This window comes from Hypanus sabinus, chromosome 22, assembly GCF_030144855.1.
Source record: "Hypanus sabinus isolate sHypSab1 chromosome 22, sHypSab1.hap1, whole genome shotgun sequence".
In the NCBI taxonomy this organism is placed as follows: domain Eukaryota; kingdom Metazoa; phylum Chordata; class Chondrichthyes; order Myliobatiformes; family Dasyatidae; genus Hypanus; species Hypanus sabinus.
The window spans coordinates 64,477,765-64,496,398 of record NC_082727.1 but is presented as its reverse complement, the minus strand read 5'-3'; the positions used below and the strand labels follow the sequence as shown (position 1 = coordinate 64,496,398).

The following is an 18,634-nucleotide window of genomic DNA, read 5'->3' as shown; positions in this document are numbered from 1 at the left end:
ATTCGAAGCCTCTCCACCTTGGAGGCTGGAGCCTTAATCCAGTGCCTTAGACCACTCAGCAGCACTAATAGAGTACAAATACTCCTACTTACATCAGAATGAAATAGGTCGCTTTATTATCTTGCAGGAACACTGGCTATACAATAGCTCCTGTGTTAGCCAACAAACTGACAAGGTCCATTGAACTGAGTTTTCTTCACGTAATGAACGGAGATACATGGCAAGAGGTTTACTTCAGCTTAGATTGCAGATCTATGCAACATGTTAGATATAGGGTGCATTGTTGAGTAGCTTCATTGATCAATTGCAAAGTTATGTAACATCAGCATTACAAGTCTCTTTGTAGTGTGAAGCCCCTGTGCGATATTGGGCCCCATGGCATCCTGACTTTAACTGTCTCCCCAACAACTCCCAAATGTCTGAAGAGAATAGAGGACATCAAGGAGGCATAATGCTCTTGTGTGGCTTTGGACATCTGTCTTAGAAACATTATTTGATTTGAAAGCCAGTTGGCCATTTATTTGGCCAGATTTAATTCTGAGTTCAGGGATATTATTAAGAACTTGCAAAGAGGAGATTAGTCCTGGGCTAGACTGAGTGCTCCATTCCTCCTGTTTTCTTAAGGTACATTTTCTGCATTGCCTGTTGGATCGGTGACATTTGGGGACACTTGTGAAATGTGGTAAAATAGCTAACTGAGGTAAAAGTTGGACTGTACAGTGGAGTAAGATTTGAGCAATGATTCTTATCCATAATTGAAATCTGTTGTCAGGTATTAGAGAATTTACATGTACAGAATACAGGCAAACACGAGGAACTCTGCAGATGCTGGAAATTCAAGCAACACACACAAAATGCTGGTGGAACACAGCAGGCCAGGCAGTATCTATAGGGGGAAGCACTGTCCCCGAAACGTGTCGGCCCGAAACGTCGACAGTGCTTCTCCCTATAGATGCTGCCTGGCCTGCTGTGTTCCACCAGCATTTTGTGTGTGTCACAGAATATAGGATTGGTTACAATCATCCTTCTCACTATCTTCCTCTCTCCCACCTTTCTAAAAAGAAATCTGTTAGCATTTGTAATTGAATTTGTTTTGGTGAAGCGATACTAGAAGGATGTTTGAAAATGAAGGCTGCCTGTTTTGTTTCTCTCCAAATGTGCCACCACGGCCTCACCCCCAGCATCTTGCTTTTGTTGAATGGAATGAAGATGAATAATGGTATCTCGATCAAGATCCACTAACTCAATGGAGATAAAGATCAGAATCTTACTATTTCATAGTCAAAATCACACCACAAAATGGGTTCACATATCCATGAATTTGCTTGTGCTGTAATCCGCAAGTGTAATTTCACAGACCTTAGCTGGAAAAACTCCATCTTGTTGATAGTCTTTGGACAGTGGAAGGAATCTAACTACAGCTGACCCCTACATCATGGCTGCTCAGATACCGAAATTCTGTCTTTCAGAATTCACAAATCACTCCCCAAAAATCCAAGATAAGTAAAAGAATCTGCTCTCATAGAAGTCGTGTGTAAATCAAGTACAGTCGGCCCTCCTTATCCATGAGTTCCGCATGCGTGAATTCAACCAACCGCGAATCGAAAAAACCCGGAAGTGCTCTTCAAGTACTTGTTGTTCAAGCATGTACAGACTATATTTTTCTTGTCATTATTCTCTAAACAATGCAACTATTTTATATAGCATTTACATTGTATTAGGTATTATAACTAATCTAGAGATGATTTAAAGTGTCCGGGAGGATGTGCGTGGGTTATCGTGGATCGGGATCCAAAAAAATCAGAAGTTCTCTTACTAAGTAAGTCAGAACAAGTACATCCAGTATTATTTAGTGTCAGTTAGTCAAATGTTTGTCTTAGTATATAGTATATATTTTACCTTTTTATGCATATAAAACACTTAAGAACATAAGTTTCAGCGCCGGGCTCGGGAAGTTCCCGAGTTCGATCCAGTGACAGACCACTTCCAAGCGCGCTCTCCACCGTGCCGGGTTGATGTGGAGGATCAAAAACCCAAAACCCCAAAACCCAATAATTAAACCACTGCGTTGCTTAGTAATAATTGTAGCTTTCATTGGGGCAGAGCCTTTCTCACTTTATCCTTTAAAATTGTTCTGATCATTGACCGACTGCAGCCTAATGCTTTTCCAATGATTGATGGCATTTCACCTCTTTCTGATCGCTTTATTATTTCCACTTTATTTTCAATCGTAATCATGATTATTTTCGTGAACAGAAACACTGCAAATTCAGAGCTCGACCACCAGGTCCTAAAGTCCACAGCACTGAGACAAGTTAAATAAGGTCTGGGGTTTCGCTGGGTCTGCTTTTGTACACAGTAACTGTGCTGAAACCTGTACACAGTTCAGTAGCTGTTTTGTAGACTTCTCGTGCTCCATATTACTTGCTGAGAAATTTCACCATTGATTCAGGGTCCGTTGTCTTTTGGGACACAGAACTCCCGATTTGCATTCCTGTTTGCTTGAAGGAATGCTTCTTCTTTCACTCCCAGTGATGACAATGTAATTTTAAGATTAATCCCTCTTGTTGGAATTCCGCTCCAGATACAGCATAGAATAATGCAGCATTGAACAGGAGACTTGCCTGCAATGTTGTGCCAATTTATTTGAAATATCCTCCTTGTGTGTGTGCACAATGACGAAAGTTTCTCTGCATCTGTGTTACTGAAATTCTTACAAATGGTAGGGTAGTAGTTAGCGCAGTGGAGTTCAGAGTTCAATCCCAATGTCCTTTGTAAGGAGTCTGTATGTTCTCCCTGTGTAATGTGTGGGTTTCCTCTGGGTGCTCCAGTTTCCTCCCACAGTCCAAAGACTTACCAGTTAGTAGGTTAATTGGTCTTTGTAAATTGTCCCGTGATTATGCTAGGGTTAACTCAAGGGTTGCTGAGCTGTGCAGCTTGAAGGGCTGGAAAGGCCTGTTCTGTACTGTATCCCAATAAATAAATTACCAACATTAAATACTTAGATTTTATCTTCCTTCAACTATCTAACCCCAGATGAACACTTGCCCTTGTAATTTAACCTCTAGTCCTGAAATTATTATGGTGAATTTTTACTGGGTTTTTTATTGTGAAGTTTTGTATCCAAAGTTGAAGTCTGTCCTTCAAATGGGATTGTCTAAGGCTTCGGTTAATTAAAGCAACTCCTTCTCTTCACGTAGTTACCCTTCCCTCATTTAATATCCCCATCTTTTCAAATCAACAGGAATTTTCTTAGTCCTCTCCTGGTTCCCACCTTTCCCTCTGCATTCAAAACTTCAAACTTTGTCCAAATCTGGTGAAAACATTATCTGTGTTTTTTTCTCCAGAGTAATTTCCAGAACAATCTGTTTTGTTTAGACTTCCAGCTTCTGGAATGCTTAGCTTTTGAATTAGTGTTGTATCTTTTCCACATATTTGAACTTTAATTTCTTTGAACTGACGGCCAAGGTGCCGTCAAACTTCTTGAGTATGTATTGTAAAGCTGTGCACCCGTTGCTTACAGCAATTTAGAAAACATTTCAAGTTCCTAAAATACAAAGTGATGGTATAATCACTCCTTACATTGAATTCTGTCTGCTTTAATTTTACCAGTCATTTAGTAGTTTAAATAATAGCTTCCATTTCATCATTATGCTGAGCCTCGTACTTCAATATCACTGAAAAAGTTCAAAAACATTTTTTAAAATCTATATACTCATTAACGTGTATATATCAAAATACTGAACCTCTGTAGAAATCCTTGTCATTGCTATTAATCAGAGAATGAGCCTTATATGTCCAAAACAACTTACAAGCCATTGGGGGTCCACTTTGTTGAGCACCCCTGACCCATCTACCACAAGCAGAACGTCCCAGTGGCCAAGCATTTTAATTCACATTTCCATTCCCATTCCGACATATAGGTTCATAGCCTCTTCACGTGCCACAGTGAGATCATACTCAGGGTGGACAAGCCACAGATTATACTGTATTCTGTCTGGGTACTCCCCAATCTGATGGCATGAATTTTGTTTCTCCTTCCAGTGAACAAGGTCCCCCCTCCCCTTTCCTCTATTCCCCATTCCAACCTTTTACCTCTTCTCACCTACCTATCACTTCCTCTGTATCCTCTCCTCCTTCCCTTTCTCCCATGGTCCACTCTCCCCTCCTGTCAGATTTCTTCTTCTCCAGCCCTTTACCATTCACATCCACCTGGCTTCACCTTTCACCTTCCAACTCGCCTCCTTCCCCTCCCCCAACTTTTTATTCTGGTGTCTTCCCTCTTCTTTTCCAATCCTGAAGAAGGGTCTCGGCCCGAAATGTTGACTCCTTTTTCATTTCCATATTTGCTGCCTGACTTGCTGAGTTTCTCCAGCATTTTCTATGTGAAGCTGTTCTGATGCCTTTAAATCAATTCAGGTTAAAATAGAGACACAAGAGACTACAGATGCTGGAATCTGGTGCAGGGTTTCAACCCAAAACACCAACCATTCCTTTGCCTCTACAGAGGCTTCCTGACTTGTCGGCTTTCACTTCTTCTTTTTGTTCCTGTCAAACAGAGAAAATCAAAGACTAATGAAAGAAATGCTACCTTGAATATTCTGTATCTGCAAAGGAAAAAGTAGGACTTTGCTCGTTTGTTAATTGAAACTCCTATTATGTCACAATTAGAAATAATGCATCCATTCCCATATAACTTTACTCAGTTATTTTTTTATTTTAAAGATACAGTGTGGAATAGGTCCTCCGGCCCTTCGAGCCACATTGTCAACAACTCCCAATTTAACCCTCGCCTACTCACAGGACAGTTTACAATGACCAATTAACCTACTGACTGGCATGTGTTTGGACTGTGGGAGGAAACCGGAGCACCCGGAGGAAACACACACATTGCACAGGGAGAACGTGCAGATTCCTTGCAGATAATGTTCCAATTGAATGCTGAACTATGATCCACTAGCTGTAATAGTGTTGTGCTAACTGCTTTGGTACCATGGCGTACAAAAGAAAAGAGATTCTTCAAACATGGGAGTACATATTATGGAACATTTTACTTGAATAGCTTCTATCACAAACAAGAGAAAATCTGCAGGATGCTGGTCCTGCCGAAGGGTTTCAGCCTGAAATGTCGACTGTACTCTTTTCCATAGATTCTACCTGACCTGCCGAGTTCCTCCAGCATTTTGTGTGTGTTGAATGGTTTCTAATCTTTTTTATCTCTCCCTTAAGCAGATATACTTCACAAGTATATGCTCAGAGTATGAATCAAATTAATCATTTTGTCCTCTTGTTGTATGTGTTGGTGCATGGCAATCATTTGCACTGTAGAGATTTTATTTTCAAGATATGAAATGTGTCGGATTGACTTTAAAGAGTAAATTCCTTAATGAGCTTAAAATCTCCACAGGTGACTTCACTCTTAAGAGAACAACATTTGTGAACAACAAATGGTTCTGTTCTCCCTCAGTGCCGATTTACACCTCAGAGGCACCACTTCTTGATGAATGTTTTAAATCAAGATCCCATCTACTCTTTCAGTTTGATGTAAATGATCTCATTATATCATTTTGAATCTATAGTTAAAATATTTATCCCTTGATAAACATTGCTAAAATAAATTATCTGGTCATTATCACTACTATATGTTCAAAGGTCAAAGTAAGTTTATTATCAAAGTACATATACGCCATCATATACAACCCTGAGATTCAAGAGGCACAATTGAATCAGTGAAAGATTGCACCCAACAGGACAGACTACCAGTATGCTAAGACAACTATCTATGAAAATACAAAAGGAAAGAAGAAATTAATTAATTAACAATAAATGTTGAGAGCGTGAGATGAAGAGTCCTTGAAAGTGAGTCCATATATTGTGGGAGAGTTGAAGTTATCCCCTCTGGTTCAAGAGCCTGATGATTGAGGAGTAATAACTGTTCCTGAACTGATGGTGTGGGTCTTGAGGCTCTTGTACCTTCTTCTTGATGGCAAGTGCAAGAAGAGTAAATGCCCTGGGTGATGGGGGTCCTTGATCATGGATGCTGCTTTCTTGCAACTGCGCTCCACATAGATGTGTTCAGTTGTGGGAGGGCTTTACCCGTGAGTCTGATAAACCTGATTCTGATTCTGGCTCTGACGGACTGGGCCGTATCCAGTACATTTTGTCAGAACTTACTGTGTGCAAATTAACTGCCTCCTTTCGTGCTTTACAGAATTAATGCACTGCACTTTCTGTCATATTAAAGATGCCAGTTTTGCACAAGTGGCATCATTAATGAGACAGCTAGTCCCTCTCATGCCAGGTTGAAGGACACACTTGATTGGGAAGTTTGTGGAACGCAGGGAGCTAAGAGTACAACACACCTCTTGAAAAGCAGATGGTGATGGAGGCATTTTGCATGCTGACCTTCGTGCAATGAGTACAGGAGTTGGGATGTTGTCATTGCAAATTTCTACAGATGCATTCTGACTGGTCCCGTCACAGTCTGGTCTGGAAGGGACAGGGAGTAATGGCCAGGATGGGAAAAAGCTGCAGAAAGTTGTAAACTCAGCCAGCTCCATCATGGGCACTAGCCTCCCTACCATCGAGGATATATTCAAAAGACACTGCCTCAGGAAAGTGACACCCATCATTAAGGACCCTCATCAACCAGGGCATGCCCTCTTCTCACTGTTGCCATCAGGGAGGAAGTATAGGAACCTGAAGACTCACACTCTTAGGTTTTAGGAACAGTATCTTCCCCTGTGCCATCACATTCCTGACCCATGAAAACGACCTCGATATTTTGCTCTTTATATTTTTATATTATTGTCAAATATATCCTAGTGGAGGGGTGAAGTTGTGTCTCTACCAAAGGAGGTGCAAGGTGCTCCTTTCCCCTCTAGCCTGCAGGTCACCCTTGGGCAGGGTGAGTTCCTGCTAGCCCCCTGATCAGGATCATGTGAGACAGTGGGAGCAGCTGGGTCAGATCACAAATCTTGGTTATGCGACCGCTGATGCCAGGATAACAATGTCTGAAGAGTATCGATAATGAATGGCTGGGGACACCCGTCCTGTAAAGACACTGCCCGGAAGAAGGCAAATGGAAAACTCTGCCGAGAACAATCACGGTCATGGAAAGGCCAGGACTGCCCACTTCATACAACATGGCACGTTACTACAACAATGAATGTATAGTAATTTTTTCTGGGTTTCACTGTAATAAACAACAGATTCCATGACATATATCAGTGATAAAGAAGCAGACCACAGGCTGCACAGGTGAGTTGGTTAAAGGATGTGTTCCGAGCTCTGCTGCTCTGTGACCAACTGAGTCGAAGATAATGTAGCTGTCTGGAGTGAAAATTCATACCTTTAATGTCATAAGAGTGTTTATAATATTATTGAAGCTGATTGCAATCAACAGGGCACTGTACAATTGAAGGTCGCATAGTCTTTCCCCTTTTAAACTGCTAACAGCTTCTCTTTCATTTGCCTCTCCCAGGATAGGTTAATATACATGCACACTTGTATTAGCATGACAGAGCTTTGATCTCATTCAGTCTGTTGATCCACAGTTCACTGAGAAATTTCACATTGATTCATCTAGCAGATGTTCAGTGATAGCACCCATCCATTATTGGTTTGTTCTGGAGAATCTGAGCTCAGTGCTGATGTGTATCCAAACATGAAATAAAAAAGTGATTGAAGGAAAAATATTTCAATTTTGAAGAGTGAGATGAAGAAGCAACATAAGCCAGGATAAGTTAATGATAGTTTTCATTGTTTTAGTAAAAACATTGGACAGAATGTTCATACTGTACATCTTCAGATCACCAGGATGAAAGGGATCCGTATACAGTGGTCCAGCCCTGATATCAGAATCAGGTTTATTATCACTGTCATGTGACATGAAATCTGTTAACTTAGCAGCAGTGTTCAATGCAATACATAATCTAGCATAGAGAGAGAAAAAATAAAATAAAACATAATAAATAAACAAGTAAATCAATTATGCATATTGAATAAAATGTGCAAAAACAGAAATACTGTATATTAAAAAAAGTGAGGTAGTGTCCAAAGCTTCAAGGTCCATTTAGGAATCGGATGGCAGAGAGGAAGAAGCTGTTCCTGAATCTCTGAGTGTGTGCCTTCAGGCTTCTGTACCTCCTACCTGATGGTAACAGTGAGAAAAGGGCATGCCCTGCGTGCTGGGGGTCCTTAATAATGGACGCTGCCTTTCTGAGACACCACCCCCTAAAGATGTCCTGGGTACTTTGCAGGCTTGTGCCCAAGATGGAGCTGACTAAATTTACAACCTTCTGCAGGTGGGGTGGGGTGTGCGTAAATTTTAGAGCTCTCCAGTGAAATTAAGACAAGAAAAGCTAGTTCATGCAAAATTAAATACAAACCTGATCATTTTAATTTGACATTATTCTCAGTCACACGGAAGGTGAGGATGCATGTTCAGAGCTTTTGGTTAAACAGATTACAAATGAAAAATTATGTTTATTTCAGATTCAGTCAGGTTTAATATCAGCAGCACAAGTCATGAAATTTCTACTTTGCAGCAGCAGTACATTGCAATACAAGATAATAGAAAAAATGAATAGCTGTAAGTACATGTATAATAGTTAAATAAGTAGTGCAAAACTAAAAATAAACAAAAAATCGGATGGCAGAGGGGAAGATGCTGTTCCTGAATTTGTCTTATGATGATGTTGTACTGTGGTGATTGACATTCAAGTGAAACAGGTAACTACTGTAGACTAATTGGAGTAAAATCAGAAAATAAACAACCATGTTTCAGTGCAGAACGCATTATGCTCCCTGTACATTTTGCTTTAAGACCAAAGTGTTTAGCAGAGGACTGTTTATTTATTGTTTGGATTGGGATGAAAGAAGCTGAGAAACTTAATTCGTTTTATCTTCAAGATGTTTTAACTAGTATATAATCCCTTTTACAGCCAGTCAGATTAATTCCTCAAAGAGCAGAAATGTTCAGGCAATAGGCGGTCGAGGAATCAGTCAAATCTGTTCCTCTTCTAAGGAAAGGTCTGTGTCTAGGTGTCCGTGGAGAGGGAGAACTCTGTTTTCTCACTTGCTAGAGGTATTGTGGGGTTTGGAGCACCTCCTAGTCAATGAGGATAGTATTTTCATCTGAACTTGTTGTAAGCATTGTAAATAAATAAATTAGTTCTAATGAACAGTGGCTTTAAGGGGAAGGGCCACAGTTAAGACTTCCCACCGTTACACACAGGTTGATTAAAATTTGGATTAAAGATTCATGACATGTTTACTTTAAGTTTGTAAAGGAATGATAAGAGTAAACAGTGAATTGATTATGTTAAATAACAGAATAATATTACTTTGGAAATTGTAGATTAATTCTGTGTACTTACATATTTAGAATGTTTTTATGAATAAAACTTACTCTGAAATAAAAATGTCACAGTATCTGGGCCGATGAGGCTCATCAGCCGTGGTGGACAGCTCATCGGCTGATGGAGCATGAGCATGGTGGACAGATAGAAGGAAACTAGATGTAAACCTCTGCTGCCTGAGGCTATACCCACTCATGGTGGAAACTTTGGGAGTAAACCTCGAGGGAAAATCCGGAGCTGGAGTCCTGAGGTAGTCCTACATTGAGTTTAACGCTGGCTGGCAACTCCTGCAACGCCACTGGTGTCAAACTGCAATCGTCTCTGTCGTTCCGTTGGATTCATCAACTGCATGGAGAGGGGAGCCTGCTACATGGCCAACAGCTTGCTCTTCATATTGTGCTTCCCTGCTTCTGTATCGACTTTGTCTGCTAGGACATAGCAGAGGCCCATGTAACAGAGGCCTGAACACAGGATTTTTTAAAATAATAACTAGATGGTCTCCCTTGGTTTTGTTGAGATTTTGATGCCGGGATGATTCTGGGAGGTCATTGCCATCCCCTGGAACACTACAATGATCTTTTACCACAGAGTCTCAGTTCAGATATTGGGCTGTGAATTTTATTTTCCCATTATTTTTCTTTATACGTTACAATAGAACATGGTGTAGAACATCTTTAAAGTGACGAATGAAAAATATCTACATATCTTTTTTAAAAATAATGTTAACCCTGCACAGAAATTTGGATTGTGGTGCTTTTGAGTTTCTGCCATCAAAGAAAACTGTTCTCAGAATTCTCAGAATGCAATTCTCAGAAATTGTGCTGTACTCGGCATGGTGTCGAGAGCTGTATCTCTGAGAAGTTATTGGCTGTATTCGAGATATATTTTCCTCAATTGTACCTTTTCTCAGAACATCCCAGTGTACATTTCCTGCCCCTCCCCCTTGTCTCAGAGTTAAATTGTTGTTGTCCCTCCTCTATACATTGCTTCAGAAGGCAATGTCATCCTCTCCCATTCTATTTTTTCTAATCACACCAGCTCTGTCAAGGATCAACTTCATACATCACTGTAGGGGTGGCGAAAGAAAGTTTGTGGTTTATAGAAAAATGCACTTGGGAGTTCATGGTTAAAAAAGAGGCTGAATGAAGATGAAATAGAACAGTTTACTTATCGTATACATATTACTTATACAAGATGGATGGGCCAAGGACATAGGGTAACAGAGGAAATGAAACAGATTGACATTCGGAAGGAAACTGTGATGAGAAGACTGATGGGACTGGAGGCTGACAAATCCCCAGGTCCAGATGGTCTGCACCCAAGGGTACTAAAGGAGGTGGCCCTGGTGATTGCGGATGCATTGGTAATCATTTTCCAATGTTCCTTAGATTCAGGATCGGTTCCTGAGGATTGGAGAATGGCTAATGTTATCCCACTTTTTAAGAAAGGAGAGAGGGAGAAAGCCGAGAACTATCGACCTGTCAGCCTGACATCGGTGGTGGGAAAGATGCTAGAGTCCATTATTAAGGATGAAATAGTGGCATATCTAGATAACAGATAGGATTGGGCTGAGCCAGCTTGGATTTACCAAGGGTAAATCATGTTTGACTAATCTGTTGGGAGTTTTTCGAGGATGTAACCAGGAAGTTAGACGGGGGAGATCCAGTGGATGTAGTGTACGTCGATTTTCAGGAGGCATTTGATAAGGTCCCACATAGGAGATTGGTGGGTAAAATCAAAGCTCAGGTCATCGGGGGGAAGACATTGACATGGATAGAAAACTGGTTGGCAGATAGAAAGCAAAGGGTAGTGGTGAATGGGTGTTTCTCGGAATGGCAGGTGGTGACTAGTGGGGTGCCACAGGGCTCGGTATTAGGTCCACAGCTGTTTACCATTTACGTTAACGATTTGAATGAAGGCATTGAAAATAACATCAGCAAATTTGCTGATGATACTAAGCTGGGTGGCAGTGTGACATATGATGAGGATGTTAGCAGAATTCAGGGTGACTTGGATAGGCTGGATGAGTGGGCAGATACTTGGCAGATGGCATTTAATGTGAATAAGTGTGAGGTTATCCACTTTGGGAGTAAGAACAGGAAGGCAGATTATTATCTGAACGGTGTAGGGTTGGGTAAGGGAGAAATACAAAGAGATCTTGGAGTCCTTGTTCATCAGTCACTGAAGCTGAATGAGCAAGTGCAGCAGGCAGTGAAGAAGGCTAATGGAATGTTGGCCTTTATTACAAAGGGAATTAAGTACAAGAGCAAGGAAATCCTCTTGCATTTGTACAGAGCCCTGGTGAGACCACACCTGGAGTGGTACAGTTTTGGTCTCCAGGGTTAAGGAAGGACATCCTGGCTGTAGAGAAAGTGCAGCGTAGATTCACGAGGTTAATTCCTGGGCTGTCTGGACTGTCTTACGCAGAGAGGTTAGAGATTCTGGGCTTGTACACGCTGGAATTAAGGAGATTGAGAGGGGATCTGATTGAAACATATAAGATTATTAAGGGATTGGACAAGATAGAGGCAGGAAATATGCTCCAGATGCTGGGAGAGTTCAGTACCAGAGGGCATGGTTTGAGAATAAGGGGTAAGTCATTTAAGACAGAGTTAAGGAAAAACTTCTTCTCCCAGAGAGTTGCGGGGGTCTGGAATGCACTACCTCGTAAGGTAGTGGAGGCCAATTCTCTGGATGCTTTCAAGAAGGAGCTAGATAGGTATCTTATGGATAGGGGAATCAAGGGATATGGGGACAAAGCAGGAACCGGGTATTGATAGTAGTTGATCAGCCATGATCTCAAAATGGTGGTGCAGGCTCGAAGGGCCGAATGGTCTACTTCTGCACCTTTTGTCTATTTTCTATAAGATGGTGCAGCAGTGTAGTGGTTAGCACACTTTACGGCTCAGTTGAGACAGGTTGAATTCACGCTGCTGCCTGTAAGGAGTTTGTACATTCTCCCATGACAACATGGGCTCTCTCCAGGTGATCTGGTTTCCTCCCACGGTCCAAAGTTGTACAGGTTGATAGGTTAATTGGGATTAAATCAGGGAATTACTGGGCAGCGCAGCTCGAAGGGCCGGAAGGGCCTACTTTGTGCTGTATCTCAATAAATAACTAAATAAGTACTTAAATAAGGCAGAAGCATAGTTTAGTAAAATACAGATGATCCCTGACATTACAGGAGAGTAGAATTGCATTTGTCGACAATGGGCTATATCGCAATTTTCCCTAAAGAGAAGTTGTGTTGTCTGTGTCAGGAAATGAGAGTTGAGAAAAAGAAAAATAATGTTTCTTTACTTGTTTTCTAAAATAAATTCCATGAGAGCAAACTTGATTCTGCATCTCAAATATTTTGACAGTGATCTATCGATTGTAGATGAATCTCTCTCCGTAACCCAAACAGTTGTGATCCGGGGAGTGGAAGGTGGTGGTCAGCTGTAATGCTTCTGTACTCTGTGTACCTCTTTCACTAATATTTGTTTAATTTATTGACAGGAACCAAGGTGACATCGTCTGTACACGTTTTGAAGCTGATCAAGCAAGCTGGCGAGAAAGTACTGGTGTATTACGAGAGACCTGTAGGTGGACATCAGAATCAACAGTGCAGCTCAATCCAGGAGAACTATAGCCATCTTGAAGACCCAGGCTTTGGTCCACAGTTTGGGCAGCATGCATTTGATGATGATAGCATCTTAGACAATGTTGATAGTAAAGACATAGATTCTGAATTTGAAGAAATAGTGTGTCTTGACATCAAACCGTTGCCCACAATCGTAAAGGAGGATTGTGCGCCTCAAAGCCCGAAGCGGTCGGTGGCTACTCTCGCCAGCAAACCCCTGGGTACTATATCACCCATTCTCAATCGCAAATTGAATTTGGGGAATTACCCGAATCCTCTGAAGTCACAGCAAAAAGATACAGTTAAGTTTGCCCAGCTAAAGTGCTTAGATGTCCCTGATGGGGCACAGCAGCTGAGTAAGCCACCAGGAGGGTCCACATACAAGCCTCCGGTGCCTCCAAGGCCACAGATAAAGCTCACTTCAGCTTCTTCTGAAGCCCAGAGCCCGCCTGAATCTGCAGACATAGCTACCGAGAAGCCCGACAAACTAATGGCATCCACCAACAGCGCAGACAAAAATGCTGAGAAAAGTGTCAGCAAAAATACAGATCAAGTGGAAGAAGCATCGATGACCAAGTCCACAGCTAGTAAACAGGATTCCAAGGAGAAGCTCCCAGAAGCTACCTGTGGCATTCGTGACGGAGCAGAAGGCAACCAAATCTGGGAATCATCGGAGATAAGCTACGGTAAGAGATTTGGGAAGTGGAACAAGGCAACATGTGTGTTTGATGTTGAAGGATGCCACCGATACATTAACGTTGCAGTGTGGTGCAAAGAACCTTTTAAAGCAGGTGAAATTATTTGTTTAGGCCATGCGAGCATTAAACTTGAAGAGATAGCCATGGAATGCCTTTGTACTGCATCAATGGAGTTCCAGGCAACCTTCCGGCTCAATGCTCCTGAACCAAAGGCTGCTGTTAGTAGGACTGCATTACGAAACCTAAACACTCACAAGGGATTCAATGAGAAACTCTGCTATGGTGACATTACACTGAATTTTACCTATCTCAAAGAGGGTGATACAGAAAGCTCTAGTGTTCAAACGGAAAAGGAAAAGGAAGATAATTCACAGGAGGAAATTCCTGTTGCCATTAAGGTGAAAACTACTCAACAGTGCATGGACAATAAGCACAATTTCCAAGACACTCAGTTTCAGAATCCAACCTGGTGTGATTACTGTAAGAAAAAAGTGTGGACCAAAGCTGCTTCTCAGTGCATGAAATGTGCTTACATCTGCCATAAAAAGTGTCAGGATAAATGTCTGGCGGAAGTGCTCTTTCCTAATGCCACGGAGAGGAGGGTTGATTTGGAAACAAAGTCGTCCTTCAACAGGTCCACTGGGTTAACACGGCACATCATCAATACTAGCTCACGCTTGCTGAACCTGAGGCCAGGACCTAGAGCTCGTCTGGCGGATCCTGGCATCGACTTAGTGGAGCCGTCGCCCAAGCAAACTCCAAACACATCAGACAATGAAAGCAGTGACACCGAGACATACAGTGCCAGCAGTCCTTCCAAACAGATAGTCTCTTCCACAGGTGGCAAGTTGTCAGTGAAGAAAGATGGAGGTCTCGACGATAGTGTATTGATTGCAGTAAAGGAGATTGGCCGAGACCTGTACCGAGGATTGCCAGCCGATGAACGATTTCAAAAACTGTATATGATGTCAGAAAAGCTACAGAATGAAATCGAGCTGGAACTGGAACAGAATTATGCTCTGCAGAAAGAAGAGAAGGATTGCACAGACCCTAAAAAGAAGTGTCATCTGTCTGCTGCCATTGCAAAGTCAGTTGAACGCCTACAAGCTCTTACGCTGCTCACAATCCACTACAAAGCAGGGATGGATGATTTAGAATTCAGCGACTTTGCACCACCTTCTGAACAGCCAGCAAAAAAGGTCACAAAGCTCACAGATGACATCTTAGCCCTAACAGCAGATGAAATTGACACTGACAGTCAGACAGATGTGCAATCACTTACTGAGGAATCAACTGAGCAAACCGTTAATGAAGCTGAATCTATTTCATGACTTTATTCATTTTTCTCATAATTGTAATAAACAAATTTACTTTTTTTTACTTTTTGCTTCTGTGCTATAATGCAATTGTTACTCTGTCTTGTGAATTTGACTTTTAATGTGACTATGGTGTCAGTAACCAACAGGCAGATCAGTTTAGGATTTTCCCTATTGATAACATGCGTTTTGTTTTTTCATAAATGGATTCTCGGTGTCATGAACTGTAGCCGAGTGCACAGTCCACTGGGGAAGTGGACATAAAATCTCTTATAGGACCATGTCAAAAGCTCTCGTCCTTTTTATGTTCTTCCTTGTTTGTTATGTAGATGTTTCTTTGCCAAACATGTATCATATAGCAAATTGTGTGGTGAGCTTTTGTATTTATTGAAAGAAAAGCTTGAGTTTTTGTTTTATTTCTTTCTGAATATTTGTAATTTAAAAAAAATAATTGCTCTGAACCTCTGAAATGCAAGGGAGTGCAAATAATGCACCAACTTTCTCATCTTTAATGAAACTGTAATGTATATTACCATGACATGACTAATTAATATTTATGTATGTGTTATATAGTAAAGCATCCAGCTGGTTTTCTCTGCAGAAGAGTTGGGGGGGGGGGGGTGGGGGGAGGTTAAATTTTGATAGAATGTGACATAGCTCAATTTACCCAAGTAGTAACTTTTACATAATTAAAAGCTGTCAGTGAAAGCTGAGAAAATAATGCTAATTGATTTGAGAGATTTTCATTTTGATTTTGTTTAATAAGTAGATCTCGGTGCTCCCCAGTAAATCCCCACTCCTTCCCGACTCCCCATCCTATCCCCCCTGCTCCTACCCCCATCCCAACCACAACCTCAGCAGAATAGAGAGTTGGGTTCCTCGAATTTTAACACTGCCCCCAATAAACACACTACTGAAAAGATGCTGGGATTTTTGTAAAGTTCTTTAATTGCATCTACATTTGTAACTTTTGTATACTTCACCCTGTATCTACAATTCCAAAAGACAGCACCCAGCTAAAGATAACCATTCACTTTTCCAATGTTAAACAAAATATATATACACCCGAGTTTGAAGAAAAGCAGTTTTTTTCCAAATATAACAAGCCAAAAGGAAGGGGATTTCATTTCACATGGTTCACGTGTTCTGTATATTAGCCAGCCGAAGGAACTATGAGTGCATGCCATCCCCATCTCCACAGGTGCAGTATCCATACATTGGTTGGATGTGGCAAGTATTTATAATATTTATTTAAGTTTTAGAATTTTTAAAATTAGTTTCTTGGTTTCTAAATACTTTCATAAGTCTCTGAAAATTCCTGAGTGCCTCAGATATTCTGAAGCATTCAGTGTATGAACTTTGGCAATCGCAGCTGAGCACACAAGAGAGAGAAAACAAGGCTGCAGGGAGTTAAGGAAAAGAGAGATGGGACTGTTGAGATCATCACTATTGGCAACTGGCATTGATCAGATGGGCCAAATGACCTCCTCCATTGTAGGAATAAGCCAGTTAGTGGTGTAGTGGCAACTGCACCAGACTTCAGAGCAAGAGGTCGCTAGTTCGAACCTGGTCGGCTCCTTGCGCATTTTCCACTTGTGCTGAGTTGAGCATCGAGCTAGCAACTCGGCCTCATTAAAGCAGACAAATACTAAGGAAATGGCAGGGTTACTGCCTGGTGTGCCACAAGGTGCAGAAATGAATGACAATTGTAAGAGTAAAAGAGAAGATACTCATTAAGAGGGTAATATTCTGCAGTGAAATATAAAATAAATCCTGCTCTTTCTGTACCAATAACATGCATCAGTTCCAATCTTAGAAGCCAGTCTGACATTTTCCATAGCTTTTGAAAAGAATTGGCAAATTACACTTCGTCTTGTGAGTTAGCTTGAAGCCACCCAGATTTATTGAATGACATCTGGAAAAGCATTGCTCCCTTCCACCTGACCTGGATTTGAACCCGGTTCCTTCACTGAAACACCAGTGCTTTGCACCCACAATATTACTTTCCCACCGCAAAGGCGCTTGGACAGATTTATTAACTGTCGCATAAGTGCTAGCCTTCTGAAACCTTTTCACTCTGTGACAATGATGAAAAATCTTCTGTGGGACAAATCTTGCATTTATCTTGGTAACAAGGTCACATAGTTAGGAGTAGAAATGCATTTGTTCAAAGAAGATCAATTTTTTTGTAGAATGATGTAATTTCAACAAGGAACTTTGTTGAATAAGTGAAGTTAGTGGTTCATTAGGTAGCACTCCGAGCGTGAGATTGCTTAAGATGCAGAGACTTGAGCACAAAATCGGGGCTGAAATCAGAGTATTTTATCTTATTTAGAGATACAGCATAGACTCGGCCTTTCCTCCCCTTCAAGCCGCCCATCTGGCAACTTCAACAACTCCTGATTTAACCCTAACTTAATCCCAGGATAATTTACAATAATCAGTTAACCTATCTGGGCTGTATTTGGACTGGGAGCGGAAACCAGAGCACCCACAAAAAAACTCTTGCATTCCATGGGGAGGGCATACAGACTCCTCACAGATGACATCAGAGTTGAACTGGGAACTCTGACTCCCCAAGCTATAATAGCATCATGTAACGGCTACGGGGGTGAATACTTCATCAGCCTTACAATTTTGATTTTTAATTTTCAATAAATTGTTGACAGGTTTTGATTTGACTGTCTCTCAGCTCCTAATCGGTGCCTAATCTCCTGCCTCCTTCCTCTGGGCCCCACTGGCACACTTTTCCAATTTACCATCCCTAATTCCTCATCCCTTCAAATTACCCTCCCCTTTATGATTTCTCCACCAGCATCCACACAGCTGCTTCCTCCTTCTTATTTATTGAGATAGAGTGTGGATTAGGCCCTTCTGGCCCTTCAAGCTGTGCCGCCAACAGCCCCTGAATTTAACCCTGGCCCAATCACGGTACAGTTTATGATGGCCAATTTACCTACTAGCTTGTGTGCCTTTGGTTTGTGGGGGGAAGCTTGGTCACCCGGAGAAAACCTGTGCATTCCACAGGGGGAGCAAACAAACCTCCTTATGGAGGATTGAACGCTGAGCTCCGATATCCTGAGCTGTTATAGCATGGCAGTAACTGCTACACTAGGGCCACAGTGGCACCTGCACTTGACTTCGAGGCAAGTGGTCACGTGTTTGTCCGGCCAGCTCCCTGCACATTTTCCAAACGTGCTGAGTTAAGCACCGAGTTACCAACTCAGCCTCATAAAAAATGGACAAAAATGCTATCGAAACCGCAAGGTTGCCACCTGATGTGCCACAAAAAACCAAAAGGAACAACAGCCATGTCCCATACCTGCCTCTCCCTGTTCTCATTTCCCTCAACCTCTCCCTCTCTGTCTTCAGCTATGGGTTCACTCCCATTAGTCACCCTTTCCTCTGCTCCCTCGATCTTCAGTCAACCCCCATATCTCATTCCTCCCCATCCACAGCCTACCACTCTCCAGCCCTGTATCCTTTCCCTTCCTCCCAACATACTCTGGGTTTGACCCCATCAGCTCAGGTCCACCTTGCCCCACTTCTCATGTCCTCTCCAGCTTCTTTCACCCCTCCCTCATAACTCCCCCCATTCCCATTGCACTTCACTCTCCGATCTTCCGCATTCCTTCT

At 41.8% G+C, this 18,634-nt stretch overlaps 1 protein-coding gene across 1 annotated transcript in view; it reads left to right on the top strand.

The window, feature by feature from the left end:
- pdzd8 (PDZ domain containing 8) overlaps positions 1-15,921 on the top strand; it is a 39,427-nt gene extending 23,506 nt beyond the window's left edge. The window contains exon 3 of the mRNA XM_059948010.1: positions 12,861-15,921. Coding sequence (XP_059803993.1) covers positions 12,861-15,013 — 2,153 coding nt within the window. The 3' untranslated portion in view covers positions 15,014-15,921. The remainder of the gene's footprint in view (positions 1-12,860) is intronic.
- The last annotated feature ends 2,713 nt before the right edge of the window (positions 15,922-18,634 follow it).